Source organism: Fundulus heteroclitus, chromosome 2, assembly GCF_011125445.2.
Source record: "Fundulus heteroclitus isolate FHET01 chromosome 2, MU-UCD_Fhet_4.1, whole genome shotgun sequence".
In the NCBI taxonomy this organism is placed as follows: Eukaryota; Metazoa; Chordata; class Actinopteri; order Cyprinodontiformes; family Fundulidae; genus Fundulus; species Fundulus heteroclitus.
The window spans coordinates 18,817,923-18,841,830 of NC_046362.1; the positions used below are offsets into that span (position 1 = coordinate 18,817,923).

At 38.2% G+C, this 23,908-nt stretch overlaps 1 protein-coding gene across 2 annotated transcripts; it reads right to left on the reverse strand.

Moving 5' to 3' along the window:
- Positions 1-17,794: 17,794 nt before the first annotated feature.
- On the reverse strand, positions 17,795-22,485 carry lysmd4 (LysM, putative peptidoglycan-binding, domain containing 4). Of its 2 annotated transcripts, none has more exons than XM_012873707.3 (3): positions 22,365-22,485; positions 20,772-21,034; positions 17,795-20,687 (listed from the first exon to the last, which is right to left on the reverse strand). In XM_012873707.3, the coding sequence occupies exons 2-3, from the start codon at positions 21,018-21,020 to the stop codon at positions 20,136-20,138; spliced, it is 801 nt and encodes a 266-aa protein (XP_012729161.2). In that variant the 5' UTR covers positions 21,021-21,034; positions 22,365-22,485; the 3' UTR covers positions 17,795-20,135. The 2 variants fall into 2 exon arrangements, with proteins under 2 accessions (XP_012729161.2, XP_036005938.1); XM_036150045.1 differs by having other exon boundaries at positions 20,772-21,049; positions 22,365-22,441.
- Positions 22,486-23,908: the final 1,423 nt, after the last annotated feature.

Consider the following 23,908-nt stretch of genomic DNA (forward strand, 5'->3'; position numbering starts at 1 on the left):
AAAAAAAAAAGACTGTGGAAACGGTCTTGGTTCATGCGTTAGTGTTCTGACGCGGTCAGTTTAATCGGTCCAGACATCTGTGAAAACTCCCAACATACTCACCCTCCGCAGGACCCATCCAGAGGCACTGTCTGACCCATTTAAGCGCGACGTGATCCAAACGTTTTTTTCTGAAGATGCAGGGCCAATTAAGATTGCCACATTTTTCTCTATGTGCAAAATGTCCAAATAATGGGAGAGACTTTTTAGAGATTTTTGTTTTTCTGTACTTTCTTTAAAGTCAGATGTTTCAACAGTTCGGGAAAGCCCAGATGATAATACCACGGCTTTGTGAGCTTCTGATTTAAAACATTTGAGTTAAACGGAGTGAACTGGGGACCTTCAGAAGTCAGACTTTTTTCTTGGGTACAATTTCCAGATGCCTGAAGGAGCTATTTTCGTCGTTTCGAGCAATTATTCATTTATACACACAAGTATAAAAAACAGGAGAACGTCAAGCCATCACACCATTCTGGAAGAGGAGAGATTCTGTGTCCCAGACATGGATAAGATAACAGTTTACAAATGCAGTCAGGGACAACGACCTCAATTATTGAAAAACATATTCTACAGTCTGATAAAACAAACACACACAAAAAACAATAACAATATTTGGCCATTACTAAATCTGGAGGAAGAGGTGGAAGTTAGCTAACCTAAGAAAACCATCCTAACACGTGAAAAATCCACACAAAGCCTGTTTTAAAGCTGGAGTTCGGGGGAGGTGCTATGCCTCATGTTTCTGAATACCTTCAACCAGTCATTATCTTTCATATTCACATACATATCCATATTTGTGGTATGTGGCCATTTTGTCCAAGGTGTTCCACCTGGCCTACTTCAGCAATGCTGAAAATGTCATCCTGAGATTATATGATTATAGATCATTGCTTTTTCCTTCAGTCATCATTGCTTTCAGGAGAACTGGATCTTAAAAAGCTAGGTTTTTGTTACCTAATATGCTGTTTTTTTAACTCAAGAATTATAAATCTGTTTTCAGGTTAGCAATTGGAAAGGATAAACGTCTCACTTTAGCCCCAAAGGTTTGACTGCTGGAGCAGATGTCTGTAACAGGAGGGCAGCATGGATCTGGAAAGGCTTTGAAACTAAACTAAAAAAAGTGTAGAATACAGGAGGTCGTCCCAAACCTACATCACAATAACACTTCAGATTCCTTTAAATTATGGTGGATTTGGTTTCAACTGAGCATTTACGATGAGTAAATCCAAATTCTTATTTTTTTTTTTAACTTGTCAAACTCAATTGTGTGTCTACCAGCTACCCTGGTATCTACTTTCACATAGTTTAGATTTTGAAGTGAATAAATGCATAATGAGCGTTAATAAAGAGTGATTGAAATCCCTTTTGAAACATGAAACAGACGTGTTTGAGAAGCCATCTGTTTGATGTGTTTAGTTATAAGCTCCAGATGAAGCTGAAATGTTTGTGATTTTAACCACAAGGTCAAGGTGAACCTTAAATGAAAACCACTTATGAAAGCTAGAATATTTTTAAGGTGAATTTTAAGCTCTGAAATGTACTCTGAAATGGCAAACACTCTAATTAATATTTGCACAAGTTTAAGAGTAAGATAAACTTTTAGTTGAAGCATTGCAGTTAAACCCCTTAACATTCGTTCTTGGCTAGAACCTATTGGCTTCTATGGGTTCAAGAGCCCACCGGTGGGTCTTTGACAGTTAACGGGTTAAAGCTGATGGATCTTTTTCATGGTTAACTGGTGAAGAGTCCTAGTTACTTGAAGGGAAACAAAGTGTCAGTCAGTGTAAGCAGCAGTGACAGAATCTGAAAACAACTCCCACTGAGGGGAAACATTCAGTACAACAACTTGCAACAAAGTGCTGAAATACGAACAAAATATCTGTTTGAAGACTTAAAGTTTCATCATATCAAAGGATTTTCTTAGCATTGTATATTTATCTAACCTGATCTCATGTCGGTTTGCAAAATATTGAAATGGAAACTAACTAGAGTTTTTGGGCTTTCTTTCTTTTTTAGAGAAATCCAATCATGACTTATAGTTGAATAGTTTATGGAACTTTATTGAACATGCTTATTAACGAGGAGACTGAAGCAGACTAACGCTTTCCACGTTTAATTATCTTTCTATTTGCATACTTTGAGACGGTTTCCAAAAGAAAACAGTTGGCCTCAAAAACTTAAAACTATTGATTTTAAATGCACCCAAGGAGCTCAAAATACTCTGTTAATTTTTTTTTTGTATATTTCTGTAATTAAAATAAAAATGTGAATCTCATAAGTTCATTATACAGAATGATATACTGTTTTTTATACAAGTGATCTATTTGTTAATTTTGAGGATTAGGGCTTACTGTTAACAAATATCCTGAATTCAGCTTCTCAGAAAATGTGAACATTACTCAAGATCAGTTAGGATAATTATGAGTATAGAAATATTATGTTGTGGGGAAAAAAAAAGAAGAAAAATCATGAGGAAGGCTGATGATAGTTGCCACGGGGTTGAAAGTGGTCGCCTAGTGGTTAGAGCATTGCTCTCGTGTACTGCAGGTCCTGGGTTCAACTCCCACAGACCGCCACTTGGGGTGCCTGGGCCCCAGAATGCATCCCCACGCAGTGGCACAGTGGAACGAATTTCATTAGAATGTATGCTGCCATGACAATAAAAAATATTATTATAGAATGCTCCATTAACAGAGTAAATCAAAAAATAAAAACAATTAACACTGCTGTTTAAGATGCTGCATCAAAGGTTATTAATGGGAAGTTAAGAGGAAATAAAAGTGTGGTAGAAAAAAGTGTGCACCTAATGTTGCGTTCACACTAGAGGTGTGTTCAGGAGCGAAGCAAGGAAGGATGCGTTTTTAGCGATGTGAACGGGCGATATCAGCGTAAATACAGCAAAGCGAAATCTGCGCTGGACGAGAAGTGAATTTTGCTGGAGTTCAAAAATCTGAATTTGGACGCATCCGGTGTGTTTTAGCCTTTAGTCTTTAAGAGTTCTGGCAAATAGCAATGGGTCCGTCATCCTGAAGTGGTGGGGAACCTTCCCAGGAGTGGCAAACATTAAAAGCGCTGCAGGGCGTCACTTGCTATAGTAATGGTCTGTGTTTGTTATGCAACAATAAGAAAGGATGTAAAAATTAAATCCATGGAAACGTTTCGGTGCAAGACCTGTCTCCCATTCATCCAAAACATATCTTAATAATCCCTAATATTTGAAAAATATTATTTGGACTAATAAGACAAAGGTGAAAAGTTTTTGGAAAGTGTGCTTCCTGCATTTCAGAAGCAGCAATTAGCAATTGGCCAAACACAGCTTGTAGGGGTTCTAAAAAAAAAGCTACTTTTATCGACTTGTCAAATTTCCTCTTCAGACTCTAAAAATCCTCTTTTTTCCCCCCCCAACAACAAACACAAGATTACAGGAGAGATTCTCTGTGGGTTAGACCTAGCAGTCTAGATTAGAACTGCTCCATAAAAAAACAAAACAAGACAAGTTTAAACAAAGCAATTTCAGGCCCAGCTGCATCTGCAGGATTGAAGTGCCATGTCAGGGGGTGTCGAGCAGGAAGACAATAATTTGTCTCGTAACACGCCTGAAATGAGCTCAGAGTCTGCATGATGTTGGCTCAGGGGCGGAGGGACGCCCAGTTACAGGCTGAATTTATGAAGCACGTCTAAAATTAGACCTTTAAATGTGCCGCGTGATAATGGAGCAGCCCGTGTTTGATAACATCAAAACTTTCAGGGGAAATTCTTAAGTAAAAAGATGTAGTCAAATCCAATGCAGACAGTTGAATACAGGAGGGACATGTTTTTGTGGTAAACAACAACCTCCTTTTTCATAAGCATTTTCCATTTTGGCAAATAAGGGCTGACCCAGAAGCATTTCAGCAAAATGAATGCTAATCAGACCAAATTAGTTGTTGTCTTTAATCAAAACCATAAAACCTAATAATGTTGGTTATTCATCCTGCTTTTTTAAATTAACTTTGTGTGCTTTAGGGATAAATCTGAAACACCCAAACCTCTTCTGTCAAACCCAGAAAAAAAACAACAACAACATCTTTATTATATGTCAGGATTTTAACTGCTTGGAAAGATCAGTTATAATAAAGAGGATCAGCTTTCACTTTGCACTTCCGTCACCGGTTGTGAGGGTTGAGGCTGCTGGGCAATGGCGGCCATTTCTGTGGTGATGCGATCCCCCCTGGGTCGGATTCTCACTCATCACCTCCTCAGGCAGATACAGGGCACATGTACGCGGACACAGACAAACCGTCAAACGTATACACACACACACCCACCCACACACACACACACACACACACACACACACTGTGGCCACAGCTATCCTAGGTCTCTCTTTCTCCCCCCACCCCCCTTCGCTCTTATCTCTGGGAGGCTGTTCTCGCCCGCTCATTGCTGTGTTGAGAGGGGCTTCAATGGCGTGACCTGATGAGACTCTGAAAAACACCCCTGAAAGCTCTTAGGTGTCGAGGAGAAGCAGATGGTGACAATGAAGAGGCCCTGGGAGCATGGGCGGCTCACCACCTCTTCTGTTCACTGCTCAAACAAGATGTGAGCACAAAGCGCCGTTAATTCTCCAAGCATGGATGATTTATTTCGATTTACCTTTGAAACTCCAAGGACGGCTTTGCTTTTCAAACCTGGATGCAAACATTCATAAATGAAAACCTGAGGATCCTCACATGCCAGGAAACAATTTGTGGCTGGTTTAGTTTCGGACATTTTAGTACGAATTCCCCAAGATTTTCAGAGCGGGTAAATATTTGATCATAAGGTACAGTGCAGTAATTAAAAAACACTGATGACAAGGGATTATCTGAACAAATTATTAAACAAGTAAATAACAAAATAAAAATTACACTGAATGCTGGCAGTTTCTAATATCTCACAATACAACAAACCTAAATTTTATACCATAGACGTATTGTATAATTTAAGCAATCAATCAGCGTTTTAAAAAAATAAATATGTTGCTTAATCTTACTGCTGCTAAATTAAACATATTATAATTAGTCTCATAACCAATGGGCTTTTTTATTTAAGTTTCAAATGATATTCTAGGAAGCATTTTAATGCATTTACTTGTCCTAGTTGAGGTAATAGTTGCTTGTTTTATATTTATATGTTTCAAAATGTACGATCTACTGTTCATAGGACAAAATGGCTGGATGGACATGTTTTTGTTCAAATTGAAACTCATAATGTCACTCTTTTTTCTCCTGATTACTCTCACCTGCATTTAATGTCTTTTTTCACCCGTCCCTTATTAGTTTAACTCACCTGCTGTCCATGCTCCTTACTCAGATGGCTTCACATTGACTAAGTTTCATGTCCACTCCCTCATCCATTGCAAAATGTGCCATGTGGCAATCTACAATGGATGCATGTAGGATCTGTTCATGCAACCAGACAGCCTAACCTCTTATTTTGAAATGTTCCGGATCTGTTTTACTCTAACTAATAGATTTGATCCGTATTTCTGACGGTCGACAGAGGAGGGCTGTCCATCATGTGCAGCTCCATTGAGCCAGTGGGGATTACCCCATCGATCAGGGTGGCTACTATTTGCAACGGAGAAAAAAACACACAAATGAGTCTGTGTGAATGACTCTCCATCTCTTTGCAAGCCTCACCTGTTGCTTTGTTGGTTACTTCACAGTGTTAAGAAAACCTATTAGGTGTAAAACTGCTTTGATGAACATGATTTTTCTTCATAACATTACAGAATTTAAAATTAGGTGAGCAAAAACCGCCACAGAGGTTAAAATGTTGCACAACTTTAACTTAAACTTCTCCTCAAGTGTGATTGCCAGACAGAATTTTCCTCACTGACATTAACCAAATAACTGAGGCAAGCATAACAGAGCTACAGTTAGATATATCACGGCAGAGCTAAAAGCCAAAAGCACATGCTATTTTCAATGGTAGAACAGCATCTGATGTTCTGCATCAGGATACGGTGTGTTGGGAGATGTCATTGTCAGAACTCTGAGACAAACACGAAGTTTGTGTACCCAATCCCTCCGAGTGGAGAAAGGAATCATGTTTTCCATTTCTCCCTCTTCCGCCTCCATAACTGTAACCATGGGAGCACAAATCAGGTCAGAAAAACAGATCAGTATGGGGAAAAATTACATTATGCCTGCAGAGTCCAGAAAATATGGGAGAATGTGATTTGATATAGCGTGCCTAAAGCAGGGCACTGCAATGTGTAACATAAAAATGATTTCATAAAAAGTCGAATAAAACTGGTAGTCTAAGTTTCTGATTAATTTCCGTGTATTTTTATAAAACTAAAGCAGACATGAAAACTCTGCATTAAATTATCCTTTGGAAAAATAACACCCATATGTCAACTGCAGTTAATTTTTAATGAGTCGACTTTGATTTTCCAAAACTCTAAGTCATGTTGAGGGTTTAAGGAATTATGTATATTTTTCATCGTCTTTTAATATTTTCACTTAAAGCGTACTAGCATTTTGGAACATGCTTGAATATTCAGCAGTATTGCCGGTATTCAGAGAAACCACAGCAAGTCTGAGGCTTAACACAGCTCTGTGATCTTTCTCTGAACACCACTCTGAGGCTGGGGTTTATCACAGAGCTGAGAAGACTCTGGGAGCACAGGGTGCTTATGTTCCTAGAGAGAGATTTTCCTACAATCCTGATAAGTATTTTGGTAATAATAAACATCTTTACATGCAACATGTTTAGTAACTGATCAAAACAAACCTGACAAATCTATCTATAGAGGCTGGAGAGTCTTTTCAAGACATCATGTCATTGCAACACTGATTAAAAGAAGATAGGGAGGAAAAAAATCGTATAGTTTCTTGGTCCTGGTGCACAACAGGCTGATAAATCAGTGACCTACTTTTATACTTATGATGCTAAGTCAAATTTTGCTGGCACAGTTTTATGTTTTTCCATGAGTCGGTTAATCAGGTGAACGTCTAAATGAATAGAAGACTTGGAAATGTTGTGTTCTGAGAGGATAAACTCCTGTAGGGGTAGCTATGTGAATACAACATCCATCCGTCCTTTCCTGCTTTGTGTATAGCCTTTATTTCATTCTTATGTTCTTCCTATCTATATTCTTGTCTTTTCTTTCCAACATTTTTGTATCCCTCGTTTCCTTTTATTCATTGCATGTCTCTTTTTCCTTTAATACCTTCCTCCCCTTAATGTCATTGTTTCTTTACCCCTATCCGTCTTCCCACTCGCGTCTTATTCCTTCTTTCATTCCCTTTCATGTCCTTTCTCCTGCTCCCCCTTGTGTCCGTTCTTCCCTTTTTGTGTCTCTTTCCTGTCCTATTTTCTTGTGTACTTCATATGTTTCAGTGTCCTTTCTTCCCCTCGTCTGTCGTTATTTCCTTCCCTTACTTTTGTGCTTTCTTTCTTCCTATAAGTCCTTAACTGTGCTTTTCTTCCTTGTCTACCTGTCTTTCCTTTGTTTGGAGTCTTGCTATTCCCATAAACCATAAGGTTGTGTTTGAATTAGACCAGATTTCTCATATGCAAACAAATAGTCTCAGAAAGAGCAAATTGAATTTAAATATGTGTCACTTTTACACCATAAACTGAATAATATAATCTGCAACTCAGTATTCATTTAACTAATAAAACAACTAATGGAGGTCTACAATTCTCTAGTTTGTTTTCTTAATTCATAATATTACACGAGGAGATTGAGGTTTGTTTGAGGCGAGCTTTAAAATATTCAAAGGTGGGCCTCCTGACTGTGAGAAGGAAATGTCATGTATCTTTTCACACAGTGTATGCAAACCTCTGATATCAGCTGTATGTCAGCCTACACTTTTTTCTGAACATTACTGCCATTTATTTTTGGTTGACATTCGGAGCCTTTTGAATGTCATGACACAAAACACGCAAACCTCCTGTGCCTAAAAGGCCTGTGAATATAGATTTAAAAAGTCATAACAAGAAATACGTAACTTGATTGAATAACGTATTTCTATTGCTGGACACAGTTTTCTGCTAGGTTTTCCATTTAATTTTCCATTCCACATGTAGGACATTAGACAAAATTATGCCCTCAAACCAGCTTCACTTACTTTAATCTGCTAAAAGATCTGCCAGCATCTGGAGACTAGGAGCACAATTAATGTCCAATCAACCCAACTGCATACACAAACTCACAGATAATTTTCCATCTCTTTTAGCCTGATTAATATTGTGGCATTAATGCATCTCGATTAAAAGGAGCAGTTCAGAAAAGTCATTATGAGTTCCAATTTGAACAAAAACATGTCCATCCAGCCATTTTTATTTGCAGGATAATATTTATTCTCAATTATACACCAGCTGGTTCTTGTGGTATATTTATTACTCAGTCTTTATCTGGCCTTGAATCTGGAGATGTACTTTCCTTTGTGGTGCAACTCTTGGAGTCCTGTAATAAGAGACATTAGCTTTTTCCCAGAGCCCACCCTTTACCGGGCTTTCATCTGCCTTGTTCGGCCTCAACATTTAACTGTGTTCGGTCTGTCATTTTCAATTAAATCATAGCCCGTATTATCTTTATAGCTGAAATGCTAAATAATTCTTGCAATTCATTGTCAGCACTACAAGATAAACTGTCTAAAAAGGTAGAGCTGAAGTAAAAAGGATACTGATTGTGTCTCTTATCTAGAGCTTCTGTTGAATAACGTCCAAATGCCATCCACCGTGTACAAATGGGAATATTTGCTCACATGAGAAAACTTTTTCTGCAACAACTACTTCTTTCTTTTGAAAAAGCCTTTCACAACATCTGCTCCGGAACATCTGGGAATGGCAGGAAATTTGGCATCTCCAGGCATGACATGCACTGAGTGTTTTTCAGGCACTTCAGAGGGATGCGCAGAGAGCTGAGGACCCCTAACCCCCTCAAAGCCAGACAGAATTTATGGAGTCCAGCAGCAAGTGGTTCTCATTACCCATGTCATCTTATAAACAAATTGCCATTCTTGGCTCACAGATGGGGAGTCTGGGTGATTTCTGCCTCCTGGCATAATTACTGTTATTTACTGTTTCTCGATGTGTCCACAACATTGTTCCACTTCTTGTTAACAAAACACATAGTGTGACGTGGCTGCGAATAAAAGGAGGCTTTGCATATTATCACTTCTCTGCTTTCTTTATCCCACCTTCTTTTTTAATTTTCTCTTTTTTTTTTCACTAAACAATCCCAAAAGCCCTTGTGTGGTGGAAAAAAAGAGCACAGACTTCTAATGGCAGGAATCCCCCACCCACTAGTGTAAGGGGGAGGCATTGCAACTCTGGTTTTAAAAAGCTGTCCAATTTTAACAGTGTTCATCTGGCAGTGAGAAGCAAGGAATTATCTGCCAGGAACTGTGGAATAAATTGTGCCGGGGCCTGGAGAGATGAACCAACTGCACCTGGTCTGACACAGCTGCTTCACAAACACAGCACTGCAGCTAAAAGCAGATAGGCTGAACCAATGGGGCTCTTTTGCTTGGAATCTGCAAGACATATAAAGAAGAATGCACAACATAAATGTCTTAGATTTAAAGGATATAACCACACTGCAACTTAAAGGGTTACCAGTAATCCAGGGTTCTTATCCAGAGTGGTAAAGTCACATCAATCAATCCATTCATTTGTTCATCCAGCCCTCCGTCCGTCTTCTTAAAGATGTGGATTTTGTCTCGTTTCCGATGAGGTTGATACAGCTTATGTCTGATTAGCTTGTTAGCCTTCCACCACCTTGCGATGGGTTCCAAAAAGCCCAGTCTGATATGACATTTTCCCACTATAAGTAGCTTTTATTTATACTTATGAAATGCCTAAAATTAGTCTAGAACAGTCTGGAATTTTAACATGAAAATGTGTAAGAACCTTGGTAACCAAGCAATCCTAAGGAAAAATAAAATTTGATTTGATTTGATTTAGCAGTACTACAGGAACAGTACAGAGCTGAGAGCCAATGCTAAGCCCTCCTGTTTATGCTTGTGCTCATTCATGGCAAGCAGGTGTTCAGCTAAGATGCATCCAGCGATTCGGAAAAGCATATCTAACCCATTATCTCCTCTTCATCCATGCTTGTCTCGGTGGATTCTTACTTTCTCCGAGGCATTTTATGTTGCCCTTTCCTACTATAAAGAGCAGATCCTAGTGGCGACAGATACAAATACAAAACGGAAGACAGTTAAACAATCTAACTGTCATTTGTTTTGTGAGGGAAGACCAAAAGATCAGCTCTGCAAAAGCACAAGCGTATTTAAAAAATGTTCTCGGTAAAACTCCCTTTATTCTTCACATAGTAAACCAAACTTAAAGCTTGAGCTAGATCTCTGCCAAGGTAGATCAATTAATATGAGATGAGATGCAGTGCACAAAGAGCAGTCTTGGGCTGTGTTCAGAGCTGATTATGTCATGGGAGTCATGCTTCCCCCACAACTCAGATGAAAAAATGCTCTTTGTGCAACTTGATTTAGATCACCCGGGTCAACACAATATTCCAAATCCAAAAAGCTGCGGTATTCGCTTTTCTTTGATTAATGTTTGCTCATGTGGGCACTTAAGGTAAGTTAAGTGCAATAAAAAAAATAAGAAAAACAAACAAACGACAACATAATAATAGATTGAAAATAATAGATAGATAAAAGCTAGATAGTTTTAAGTGTTCCCCTGGAAATGTGGACTTATCTCTACAGTCACTGGATACAGCTTCGTTTAAATAAAGTGAAAAAAAGTCAACCTTCCTACTTAGAAGGATTACTTTGTCTACTGTAGGTGTAAATTAAACAAATTTTAATATATACTGTATATGCATAGCAATTTATTTTTAAACATAAAATATGGTATCAGTCATGGAGAACAAAAGGATTATGGTTTGTTGTGTATAGGTTTTAAATAAAGATTTAATTCATAATACACAATCTCCAGTGATACCTGAACATTTGATCATCTCGTTATGACACTTCTTTTCTGAACAACATGTGAACATCAGTAATACCTAACAGTATGAATAATCCTGTAGCATTTTTATCCGGTTTTTCATTTTGATATTTACCAAAAACACAAAACTTTTGTTCAAATTCCTGAATCAGCTGTCGCCTTTTTAAAAGGTTGTGTCTTTTGTGATAAAAACAGGTGCAGAGTTATGTATTGTTTACCTTTACCCTCCAATATAAACATAAACTTGATGCAAGCGCCCGTCCACCTTCGCCATATGCTTACTTGGGGGGAGGAATTGCTGCAAATTCAGTGACTTAGTGCAATTGCTTGTGGATTATATAATCAACGAAATTTGACAGTATTGTATTTAATTAAAACTGAATCTTCCTCTGTCATATTTGGTCCTGAGTCTAACTATGATTGAAGTGTACTGTAATGAGTTGGATTGGCATGAACTGAATTAGGTGAAAGTTGGATACTAAATACATGAATGTAAACTTTACTGTTTGTCTTGGTACTAACCTGGAATGTTTGTTGTGAACTGTCACTTTAAAAATAAACTGAATTCAGTTCTGTTCCGGCAATTTAAAGCTGCAATTGGAAGTTTTGAGAAAACCATGGACTTGGCCTGAAAAATTTGAACAAGCACATCTTACAGGTCCCGCCTCTTGCGTTCTGCTGCACTTTAGGCCTCCCTCCACAGCTCCTCCCCCACTGCAAAGCCATCCGCGCTGCTCCAATGTTTACGCGTCTTTGTTTTGTGAGCTGGTTTCCCTGAAGCAATTGTCAGTTTTCCCGTAAAGCAGGTTGTTTCTCTAATATTTTCTTTACACAGCTGCATCCCAACAGCAATCTTGAGCTTGAATGATGGCTGCACTGTGCCGGGGGAGGGGCTGTGAGCAGCGTGTACACAAGAGTGATTGAGACTGCTAACAACCAATCAGAGCCCGAGTCAACCAATCTTCTTGACTCTGGTTGTTTCTGATCTGGAGCGGTGTATTTCTGCTAATTGCAATAGGACCACTGGGAGGAACCAGAGGAGCTTTAATTCTTTCACAGATTATTTATCTCATATTTTACTGTCAGGACGCAGTACGCAAATATGTAAAAACAACATTTATACTAAAGTTATCTACTGCAGCTTTAAGCTTTAACTGTGCATAAATAGTAACCAGAGTACATACATTGATTACAATATCAGCATTAAATCTTTAAAAGCATAACAGATCTTTTCACAGTTTCCGTCGTAAAATAAGAATCTGAAACAAGCAACAATGTCAAAAACAAAACTGCAAGTCTAACTCTAGATTTTCCTTTTTTTAAAGTGATCACCAAATGACACCATTTAGTGACCTTTGTTACCCTGCTCACTCTTTTCCAATAGAAAAATAGAATTAAGGTATCAAGTGACTATGCTTAATGGGTCTATGAATACCATACAATAGTAAGCATGAAAGAAGAATACTGGGCGTATGCCCATAGGTGTCTCACGGCTAAAATAGAGTGAAATAAGAAAAACTGATGTAACTTTACACTTTCCCTTTAGTTTGCATGTGCTGCTTCAGTAGGACCATCCGTGCACCAAAGACCCTGAAGCGCTAAGAGGAATCTTAAACAGGTGCTGCTCCAGTGGGTCCTCCACAGTGGGGTGGGGGTGAAGGGGGTAATCAAACAGTCACGACCCCCTCCACTCCTGCAGGAACATAACTGACAGAACATCACATTCTCCAGCCAGCTGCACAGTTAGTCTGTGGATAACATTCAGCATGTGTGCAATATATTAAGAATCTACATTCAACTGATCCATTGCTTTAACAGACTGCATTCTGGCTGGGAAAACATTTTTCTTTACTTTCTGTGCTGGATTAGTTCAGATTTCAACATGTGAGACAAGAGACGAGCAAATTAAAGTGTCTTAGCTCAGCTCTCAACACCTTGTGTGTTCTTCGAGTGACGCCGCAACATCTGGAGCGGATTTCTACAAAGAAATTCTGGCTAGAAAATCAAAGTGACTTGAAATACTTTTAATTGAATCCACTCCTTCAAATCTGTGAGAGTGAAATGTCTCCTGGCGAGAACATTCAGCTATATAGTCATGCTGATCCACCATGTTGTTTTTCCATCTTTTTTTTTTTTCTTTTCCTACCCAATCCTGCATCAGACAGACATTGTCTTCTTTTGGTCTTATTTTGTCTTCTTTAAATACACACAGTTTAAAATGCATCTAAAACTTCTTTGTTGGTATGACCATATGTCAGAGCCAGGTTTGTCACAAGTCGTCATCAGATCCTCACTGACAGACTTGAAAAATGGATAGGGTTGTCTAGTTCTGTGTAGGATTGATTTGGCAGACCATGACTACTTTGTTGCATCAGCAAACTATAAATCTAAGTGACAAAAGATCACACGTGGGGCTCTGCAAGGCTTCATTCCCAGTCCACTTTTATTTAATATGCTCTCTTTATATATTGCTAGTCGGGTATGAACCATGTGTAGCCCTCGGGTCATCAGGGACAGGTTTACTCAGTTTTCTCAGGAGCAGAACTGAACAAGAGTAAGAAACAGCTGATTTCTATGCTCCCTTTCTATGGGACAAACTCCCTAAAAACAGCAATGTTGAAACACTGTGGGGACTAAAAACATGATTGTTTACTGCAGGTTTCCCATAAAGCTCCATAATTACTTTATTGGTTAATTGTAATCATGGTCTATCCATTTATTTGCTTTATGTTTCTAAATATATATATTTAAATACCTTAAATACCTTTCATTTAATGTTATCCCAATGATAGCTTGTCTTTAATGTATTTTTTATTACCACTGTTCCTTTTTTCTGTAAAGCACTTTGAATTATCTTGGGTATGCATGATAGACAAATAAACTTTAGCTAAAAAAAAAAAGAAAAGAAAAAAAGATCCCGATTATCTTTGAGTAGTCCAGCCTTGAGCACGGCCCATAGCAGCACAACACTAAACCCACTGCTGTGCAACAATGCACACATTCATATCCCACAGACAGCAATTTGCTTCTCTCATTCCCCACCACGCCCTGCTTGCGTTCTCAGCCACCTGCAAAACAAACTGTGCTGGAAACTTCACTACAAATTACTCTGTGTCTGCCAAATCCCCCGGGAGCACTGGAAATCAAAACCCCAGATCTCCCTGCCCCCACAGAGACAGCAGCCCTCAGAGCCCCACACAGTTATATCCTGACAACATTGAAGCTAATTTACCAACAATCCTGTTTTTTTTTTTTTTACTTTATTTTTTTATACACTTCAGTGTGGACCAATAGAGAAATGCATTGAAAAAATATATATCTTTATTAAAAGGGGCTTTTATTTAAAATTATCCAGAGGCGGCAAATAAAGTGCATCTAAAAGTTTGCCATCATGAACGCCGCATGCCTCTGTTGGTTTCAAGTCAATGTGACACCGTGAAACTAAGCCCGATTCCTCCTAAGAAAGAGTGAAAACTGAGACCTGTTTCACTTCATGGGAAAATCAAAGGAAGGCACATACCTTAGCAGTGAATAATGATCAACACCATAAACCCAGCAACTCTGCCATTTTTAGCCCGACACCGCCTCCTGGTGACTGCTTTGTGCAAGTTCAGCCAGTCAAGAATGTCAGGAAAAAAAAAGAGAGAGGGTGTCAATGGCCGATGTGCCAGAAAGATGAGCGCTGAAAGCTCCTTGGAAAAAAGGATTAGGAGTGTTTATGTTGGCCAAGTGGCCCACTGCCAGCTGCTCAAGTGTGCAAACTTCTTAAAGCTGTAGAGCTTGAATTTGGGCATGGATCTTTTCACTCTATTTACCCTCCTCCAGGACTGGATGGATGTGCTTTGTTAAAGAGGAGAGCCTGCCCCACTTCCACCCCCACCTCTGTCAAGAAGTCTAAAAAACAAAATGTGCTGGATTCATCCCCAGCTTCCGGCCCCCTTAAACACAGCCGGTCACAAAGTGTGAACTGTGATAGACTCACAATACATGTGTTTATATATTCGCCCTAAAAACACAAGCGAAATTCTCCTCTATAAAAATAAAAATCAGCAGCAGGTTAAGTTCAGCCTGGGAGCTGGCTGGCTGCCAGAGCTCTGTGGCCTGGAGCTGGATCAGAGCAGGGTTTGTGAGCTGACGTTATGAAATGGGGGTTCTGAGGTCAAGGAATAATAAAAGGCAGTCTCAGCAGCTGAACAGCAAATTCCAACTTTTGTTCTTGAGCCTTGTTTCCCCCTCACTTCTAGTACTTCTGTTTGAAGCAGTCTACTCGAACATGCATATTCAGTAGCTAGAAGGGAATTTAACATACAAACTCATAGTTCTCAGCCTGGCCAACTCTCTTCACTCTTTAAAATACTAAACTACTGTAAATCACTGTGTAGTAAAACAAAAAAATCTTAATTTAATGGGCTTCAATCTAGTGCTCACTTGTGTCCTGATTTCTTAATGAAGGGGGTGTAACAACTATATTACATTTTTATGTATTAATGCTCACCATTCTTATCATTTTAAAGAGGAAACTTTGTTCCTTAATCTTGCCTTTTTTAGAGGAATGACCTAGATTTAGACATAACACACACACATACAAATCACTACATTCTTTACTTCAGAAATAGAAATAGTTGAAATAGAAAATATTAAAACTTTTTGCAAGTATAATCAAGAATTTTATATATTTAAATTTTTTGAGAAACTGAATTTAAGGTATTCTTTCGCTGTACACCATAATCATCACAACTACAAGAATTAGTCATGAAATAGTTCACTGTGTGACTAAGCTATATATCATTTGACTTTCTGAAATGAGGGAAAAAATTATTAATGACATTTTTCATAAGATAATTCCAAAACACCAGATAACTCAGGTATCTCTCTTGCAGGAAGTAGCAGCATAATTCAAGGTCTATTCAGGTTCTGGTCTTTGATATTCTAAGCAGAAAAAGACATGCAAAGTTTAGAATACCAAATAAAAAGAAATTACCAATGCATTAACTATGGATCATTTTGAAAGCTTGGTAAGTTTGCAGAATGAGATCATTCACTTAAAAAAAAACAGCAATGTATTCACAGGCATTAATCTAACAGGTTTTCAGAACAGTTTCAAGGTCATAAACCTTGCATGGTCTAATAATCTGTGGAATAAAACAATATTACTGTTAAGCATACATGTATAAAACATAGTTGTTGGTTTTTTTGCCCTTGAAGAGGAAAAGCAGAGAGGAAAAACCTGGACAGTCAGGATAGTTTCCAACATTATTAGCATGACGAGTAGATCTAACTTGAGATATTTTAAATGCAGCACAGTGGAGGTGGCTCCAACATGATCTGGGGAGCTTTGTCCGTCTATGGACCAATGGAGCTTCAGGTCATGCAGGAGAGTCAGACCACAGTTGGCTTTGCGGAAAAGGAAAAGTTGCAGCGAGCATCCCTCTTGACTGAACGCCTGTCTGTGAGGTGATAATTGGGCCTTTCAACATGACTACACAGCTGTAAGGACTTCCTTCTTTCTGAAAAATCTGGACCCTCTTCCATGTTCCATGATGCTACAAATGGACACGAGTTCCATACAGCTGATGGCTTGTGTGAGACTTTCTTCACCACATGAGGCAGCGTTGCTGCAAGCCTATTGAAAATATTTGCATACCCAAACTTTTGGAGCACATCAGGCAATGTGTAATAAGGGAGAGTGGACTAAGGAGATCTACATCCTATATCAAGTAATGCAAAATTATCAGGGCAGCATATCTTCCTTAAGCATAACTGGCCAAAAAAAGTGGTTAAAATGTTTTTTGTAAATTATCTCTGAGTGCCAAGATCTTGGAGCATGATCACAGAACAGTTTAATATTTTGCAGCAACTAGTTACCAGGATGAAAACAAATGTGTTGAGAGAGGAAAAAAAGTAATAACTGTCAAGGCTTTGAAAATAATCTAATGTGAAGCTGCTAGGAACCCATTCTCCTCCAGTGAGGTCATATTCCTGAACTACAACCCATCTGGAGAACCCAGATGGTGTTAAGTGCTTCAGAGTAATGGCCACTGTAAGGAAGGTTGAGGCCCGGCAGCCGTCTAACAGCACATCTCTGAAAGACAGATTTCTCAAAGGTTTTATGGACTAATGAGATGTGAGTGACTCTTCACAGACGGGTATGTGAGGAGCCCCATTTTGACAAAAAATAAATACTTAAAAAAATCCATCTTGATGCTGTTTAAAATTGGTTGAAAATTGACTCAAAAATAAGTTTCCAATTTAATGGCAGTTTTTAGAAGATGCTTTCTTTAAGCGGTGGTACAACAAAATGCATCAAGAAAATATAGATTTTTATGCAGGACATTGCTCCATTACACTCCACTCCAAGCCTTCCTTACCTGACCAAAACCCCAATGAGAACTGGGCTCTTCTTAAACGGGAGATTTAAAGTTAAATAAAACTGCACAACTCTCAAAACAGTCTGTGTCATTGCTGCTATGCAAACCTTTGATCGCAAAGAGAATCCAATTCAGAAAGGCTTATCACTTGTCATGAAAAAAAGGGCAGTTATATTGGTCTTTGATTTTCTTTCATGTCAAGAATGTTTATTTGTAAATTTCACATAATTTTCTCACGTTAACAAATACAAATATACAGATGACACGAGAATATTTAAATTTTTCTACATAATTCAATCTGCACATCAATAGCGGCTCAATAATTGAGCAAAAACAGAGAAGTCAAAACCTCAGTTTTACTTTGGGAAGTGCTCAGGTCTGAGGTTCTTTAGCATTCTGGATTGACTGTGTGCGCTGATAAAACCAACTCTTAAAAATACATTCTGCCTAATAATTGTATTTAAAAAACAAATCATCTTCTGATACGTTTATTGTGTAGGACTTGTCAGGGTTGTCCCTGACACAGTAATTTAGTTAAAAAAACTGAACTCAACAAAGTTTGTTACCTCTGAAGTCCACGGCAGTTTGACTAATAAAAGAAAAAGGTTTGTGAAGTCTGCAAGACTTTTTTTTAATCAGGATTACTATTCCGTCTTGCAAATGGTTTAGCTGTTTGTTTTATTATTGCACAATATTAGTTGCAGTTATGGTGCTTAGATACTGTTGTAGTTGTGTGTTTAAATGTCTCCTGACCAGGTCACTGGTCACTTAAAAAAAAAAACTGGCTAAATATACATAAGGTAAAGCTTAGAGTTTAGGAATAAGTATAACCACAGAACAGCACAGGACTATCTCTCCCTGGTTGTTGCTTCACCTGTCTGTCAACTAAAAGCTGCTTACCACACTTTTCCTTCACTTATAAAGAAAGTTGGATGTTTGAAACACAGATGAGGAAATGTTAAACATCTAATAATGAATGTTATTTTATTTTAGCAGCAGTTGAAAATTGCTCTTTTTTCTAACTGTAATAAAACCAAATAGATCATTTTTTTTTATTGTTTTAACAGCGATATTGTAGTGTTTTTGTGAAGATCTATTACAGGCTCATTTCTCTGACAAAGTAGCGCGTCAGAGAGGATTTCACACAGTCCCACTTCAGTTTGAGTTTAATCTGGGCCATGCAGTAAACAACGTATATTTTCACACAAGTCAGTTTTCAACGTCAAATCTGCTTACAAACCGATGCATTTCAGATGTCAACATCTTTTTAGCAGCATTCCTACATCGAACAACTTCAGCCCTGAAGAAGGTAATTAACAAACCAGTGAAACCGACCGTCTATTTATTGTGGACTTCGTTCAGGCTGTTTTAAACTCAACAACGACCGCGCAAGACAGTCTTCAGGCACTTAACGTGGCTCCGATTCTCAATGAAAAAGTAACATTTCTAAAACGATATCCCTTTCTGTTTTACATGTAGCAGGTTGTAAGATAAAGATTAAATAGGTTAAGTATATTGCACCACTTTGTTACTGTAAACAAACACACTTGGCACTGTAAGGCTCTGGACAAACAAGGCATGAGGTGCATGATGAGCGTTGAACAAAGAACACAAACAAATACATTAAAAAGTGTAAGTTTAGCCCTGCATGGTTTTGAGAACTGAAAAAAAAAAAGCAGCTAAAGTTTTATTGTGCTTGGCAGAAAACCTTAAAAATCTTTTAGTGTCGTGCAACAGACCCAAAAATGTCACCTGATATAACACGGATGAAACATGTTCAGAATTACGATACAAAGCTGCAAGAAGTATTTCTAATTCACTTTAAGAAAGCTAGTAATGGATGTGCAGCCAGCTTTACGGTCGAACATCGCTGTAAAACGGTATTCATCCTGACTTTGCTTCTCCGTCCCACTTAAAGGTTTAAAATCATTAAAAAAATGTAATATCAAAGATAACCTTAGTTAATGAAGAAAAGATCTCATCAAAAATGTTTTCATTTATGAAGGAGAAAAAGCCATAGAAACCTACTGGCCTTATATGTTAACATTTTCAATTGCGCCCCTTTATGAAATCATAAATTTCCAGTGATCATTGTTAGTTTTGGCTCGAGTTAACTATCACTGCCCAACCTGTAGAATAAAGAATAGAATCTGTCCGGCAACGTGAGGTAGGCTAAAAGATCTCAGAAATCAACAGATCACACGCCAAATCAGGACATCAAGCTCACACGCACTTCGATAACGATTTAAAGTTCACCAGGAAGTCCACCTTGAGTTAAAAACGGATTATGTATGGAAGAGTTGACCAAGTATCTTCCACAGCGATTAGAAAAGACTAACTTGCTAGTTAACATAATTACGTGATGGCAGATGCCGGCAAAGATGGCATGACTAGTGTTTATATTTAGGGGTAATTACGTTTTCACATGTGCCGAGGTTGGTTTGGAAAACCTTTTTCCTTTAGTAAATTAAATCCTTTGAATAATTTTTTTTTTTTTTTGTATTTGTCGAGGGTGTCTTTTTCTGACAAAATGAGTTTGGTGATCTCCAATAATGAGTTACAGAAAAGCAAAAACAGAAGAAATCCTAAAGGGGTTGAAGTCACTGCATTAAAGTCGTAATTGATGATAAATTTAACCAAAATTCACAGCTGGTATTCAGACATACATTGCCTTGGGCAGAAATGTTGAGCAGTTTAGCTTCAGTTTCATCCTCACTAAGCTCTAAGATCAAAATAAAATATAAATAAATGTTTCTAGATTTTTCTGCGCCTGCTCTATCCCGGGTCATGAAACTGCTCAGCTCCTTTTGTACCGAGGTGTGTCTCTGTTGTGTTGGAGGAGGAGAAGGTTGACTGAGGCACAGGCTGAGAAACTACTCCGTTATCCCTAGTTTTGAAGTAAATTAAATAAAACAACGGCAGGACGACCCCTATCAACAACATGGCTACCAGAGCGTTCCACCACTGGATGCCCCAGTCCGCGCCGTGACTCGTCGCGCGCCGCCTTCCAAAACCGCACCTCCTCCATCTCCCACCGTTCTCAGAGAAATCTTCTTCGTGGTCAGGGGCGGTCTGAATCAGTTTGTCCATATCACTGTCTAGCTCCAATAGAAAGTCTGGGACTTCCTGCAGACGCGGCTCAACTGCAGCGCCATCATGAGGCCCAACTGGTGATGGAGAGGAACGGGGCGCGTCATCTTGAGCATCTCTTTGTTCTGACAGGGTTTCCGTCAACAAGCTGTGCTTCTGAACTGGTATTTTGATGGACTTCAGTGCAAACAAATCTTGTTCTTGAATAAGGTTGTTCACCCTCTTTATATCTGCAACCTGCGGACAGAAAAGAGACCTGATGAAACGCCTTCTTTATAAATAAAGAAAGCCACGGCATTTAGCTTTTTTTCCTTTTTATACCTTGCAGCCATATTGCAGTGCAAGCTTGTTGAGGTTATCGCCGTCTAGAACCTCACGCTCAAGCAGCAGGACGTTCCTCGGGTTGTCTCGCTTCGTCTGCCTCGTCTCCACAACGCTGAGCTCGTCATCGTCCGAGGATGCAGCGGACGCGTTTGTCCTTCGCTTGAACACGTACACCTGTCCGTCTGCGCTGGCGTGAACATCCACAGGGGCCTGGAAAGCCTGCGGGCCGTGCTCCCCCCTCCACATGACCACACATCGACCTGTAAATAAACCACCTGAATCATTACAGCACGGTTATTACCGGACTCCAAGGGTAATCATTTCTTTTAATTTTTATAATTTCAGCTAATTCCTCTTACTGATTGTGTGTAACCAAAGAATGTTTTTGAAAAAAAAAGCCAAAAACTATATAAACAAAGTGATGATGAAAATGACTGCAGCTGAAATAAAACTATGCAGATTTGTCAAATAATGGGCCGGCGAATGACAAGAAGGGGACTTCGAATCAATATATTTATTTTATATATATATATATATATATATATATATATATATATATATATATATATATATATATATATTTAGCTAAAAACAACGTATTTGTCACTCAATCTCAAAAGTTCTTTAGCTAAAAACAACGTATTTGTCACTCATTAATCAATAATGCATTAAAGACCTGGGTTCTCTCACTTTTTACTTGCATGTCAGTGTTATCAGTCAGGGTGATGATAAAAAAAATCACATGCAACAATATTTTCATCAAAGTAGTATAACATGTTTAGAAATCTAAAAAAGCATAAAAGTAAACTTCAGGGATAAGGATTGTAAGGCCATGCATGCTTGTAATAAGTTCAGTCCATATATATATATATATATATATATATATATATATATATATATATATATATATATAATTATAAGTATTATTATTATTATTATTATCATCATCATCTTAAAAGTCGGAATGTTACTATCAGTGAATCAGTGACGGAGTGGCTGCTGTTTTGGACCAGTCACTTAATTTATGATTACATCAAAATAATTTATGTTATTTGCTATTGTGAGCTGCAGTTTTGAAATCAGTGACCCTACCAAACCACAGCACGTAACTCTGCATTACTTCTTTAAAGGATCCAGACGAATAAATCAAGATTTTCAGCCAGCAGCCTGTGGACTTTGCATGTTATCCGTACACGTCGGACATGGCACATTTACCCATAAAAAGATTAGTTATACTATATAATTAAAACTGCATATAGGAAGAGTGTGCCGGAATATTGATTTTAAACCGTACAGTCTGTGCCTCGGGGCACTAATATGGGATAAAATGAAGTGACCACAAGAGTGAAACCGATAAAGTAGAAATTCCCGGGGCTCAAACGTTGCACTTGAATGCAGCACCAACTCTGGCTAACAACGTTAGCTTTAGCCGCTCAACATGTGTTGACGAACTTTCTGCCACATCGACATATTTCTTTCAGCAAAAAATAGAGCTTGACCAAGGGTTTTACACCAGAAGGAAGTGCGTTGTTTAACGAATCTACTCTAACCCATTCTTTACATAAAGACCGAACTATTTCACCTCATTACCTTGTGCTTTAACAACAGTAGGACACCACGCCTTCCCAGTTGGCCTTGTTAGCTTTGGACCAGTAGCCTGTCGCTACCGGTTAGCCCACTTTTTCGTTCCACTGTGCATGTTTGTCACATCGAGCAAATACGCAATGTCGCCACCTCCTGGTCTCCGAGTACAAACTACAAGGCAACATCTAACAATCAAAAGTAGCTTTTCCTGTTGCCTACATTAAATATGTACAGAAAAATTGACCCTATGCATATTTTGTGTCATACTTGACCTGCTCATACTACACTAAATCACTAAAAATGAACATCTTCAACTTCAACAGACATCAATGTCACAATTTAAAGTACAGATAACTGGCAGTGCATAATTTCTTTTTTTTATTCAAAACAGATTTGAGGATTTTCATTAGCTGCAATCATCACGGTTAACAGAAATAAACAAATGCATATACAACATAAATAAATAAAAAAACATTAGATTCACATTTAAAGTGAATTATTGAAATTAAATAACTTTTCCAAAGATTTTCTTATTGATTTAGAACCTCCCGTAGCATTATTAAAATGCTGCTCACATGTCAGTATATATTCTGACAACATCTATACTATTATGTGCAGCTCTCTTTGAGTATACACAAACAGGCAATTAGCCAAAAATTTGGACTGATCTTTGTCATTCAATGGCTTTTCCTTATTTTTACCACTTTCAACATGGCAGATACATGGTGAAGACATCAAAACTGCCACTCAAAATTGTACACAATTAAGCATCAAACACAAAAATGTGAAGTAACTCAAAACTTATTTTATATTTTAGCCCACTCTTTGGTCACTCTTGGCCTTCACTCGATGAGCTTCCTTAGGTTAGTCATCTGAAATAGTTTTCCGTCTGTCTTGAAGGAGTTCTTAGAGGTAATATAAAAAAATAAAAAATAAAAGACAAACCATGGAATGTGAATGTGAGTCCAAACGTGTGACTGGTAGTGTATTTAAAAACAATACTAATCAAATGAAATGTACACAAAGAAAATAAATAAAATTTGGGACTTGATGGACTTGCTGCACAGGATTAAAACAAAGAACATTGAAATGTAATTAAAAAGAAGCTTAGCTCTATAATGCAACCCCAGGGAGCACCGTCATCTGAGCTAAACATCAGACAAAGGCAGCTGAACTTTAATGCTATTTCAACCCAAAATATACATCTGGCTAGCAATAAAATAGCCAAATAAGTTTGAAGACTGTGACAGGAGCCTTGTAAAAACAATTAGCAGTCAAGAATGACGAGAGACTTTCCATTCTTCCTTCCAAAATCTCCTTAATATTAGCTTTTAATGCGTGCAACCAAGAATCCTAAGATGTTTGATGATGAAGATTGATGATGATTTAATGGTGAAGGTGTTAGGACTTCAAATTATTTGATCAAGAGTCTTATTCTCTTGATTCTCTGCATCAAATTCAGTTAAACTTCAGGATTAGCCACGTTTTCATCTTTACACCTTTTTATCCAATGAATATTCACTGTGTCCATACAGTGCTGCATACTAAGA

What these genes read in the sequence shown, in the direction of transcription:
- lysmd4 (XM_012873707.3), bottom strand. Translation starts at nt 21,020, where the DNA reads ATGTGGAGGGGGGAGCACGGCCCGCAGGCTTTCCAGGCCCCTGTGGAT. An exon ending in CACTGCAATATGGCTGCAAG is followed by an intron (nt 20,688 to 20,771) that starts GTATAAAAAGGA and finishes TTCTGTCCGCAG; the next exon opens with GTTGCAGATATAAAGAGGGT.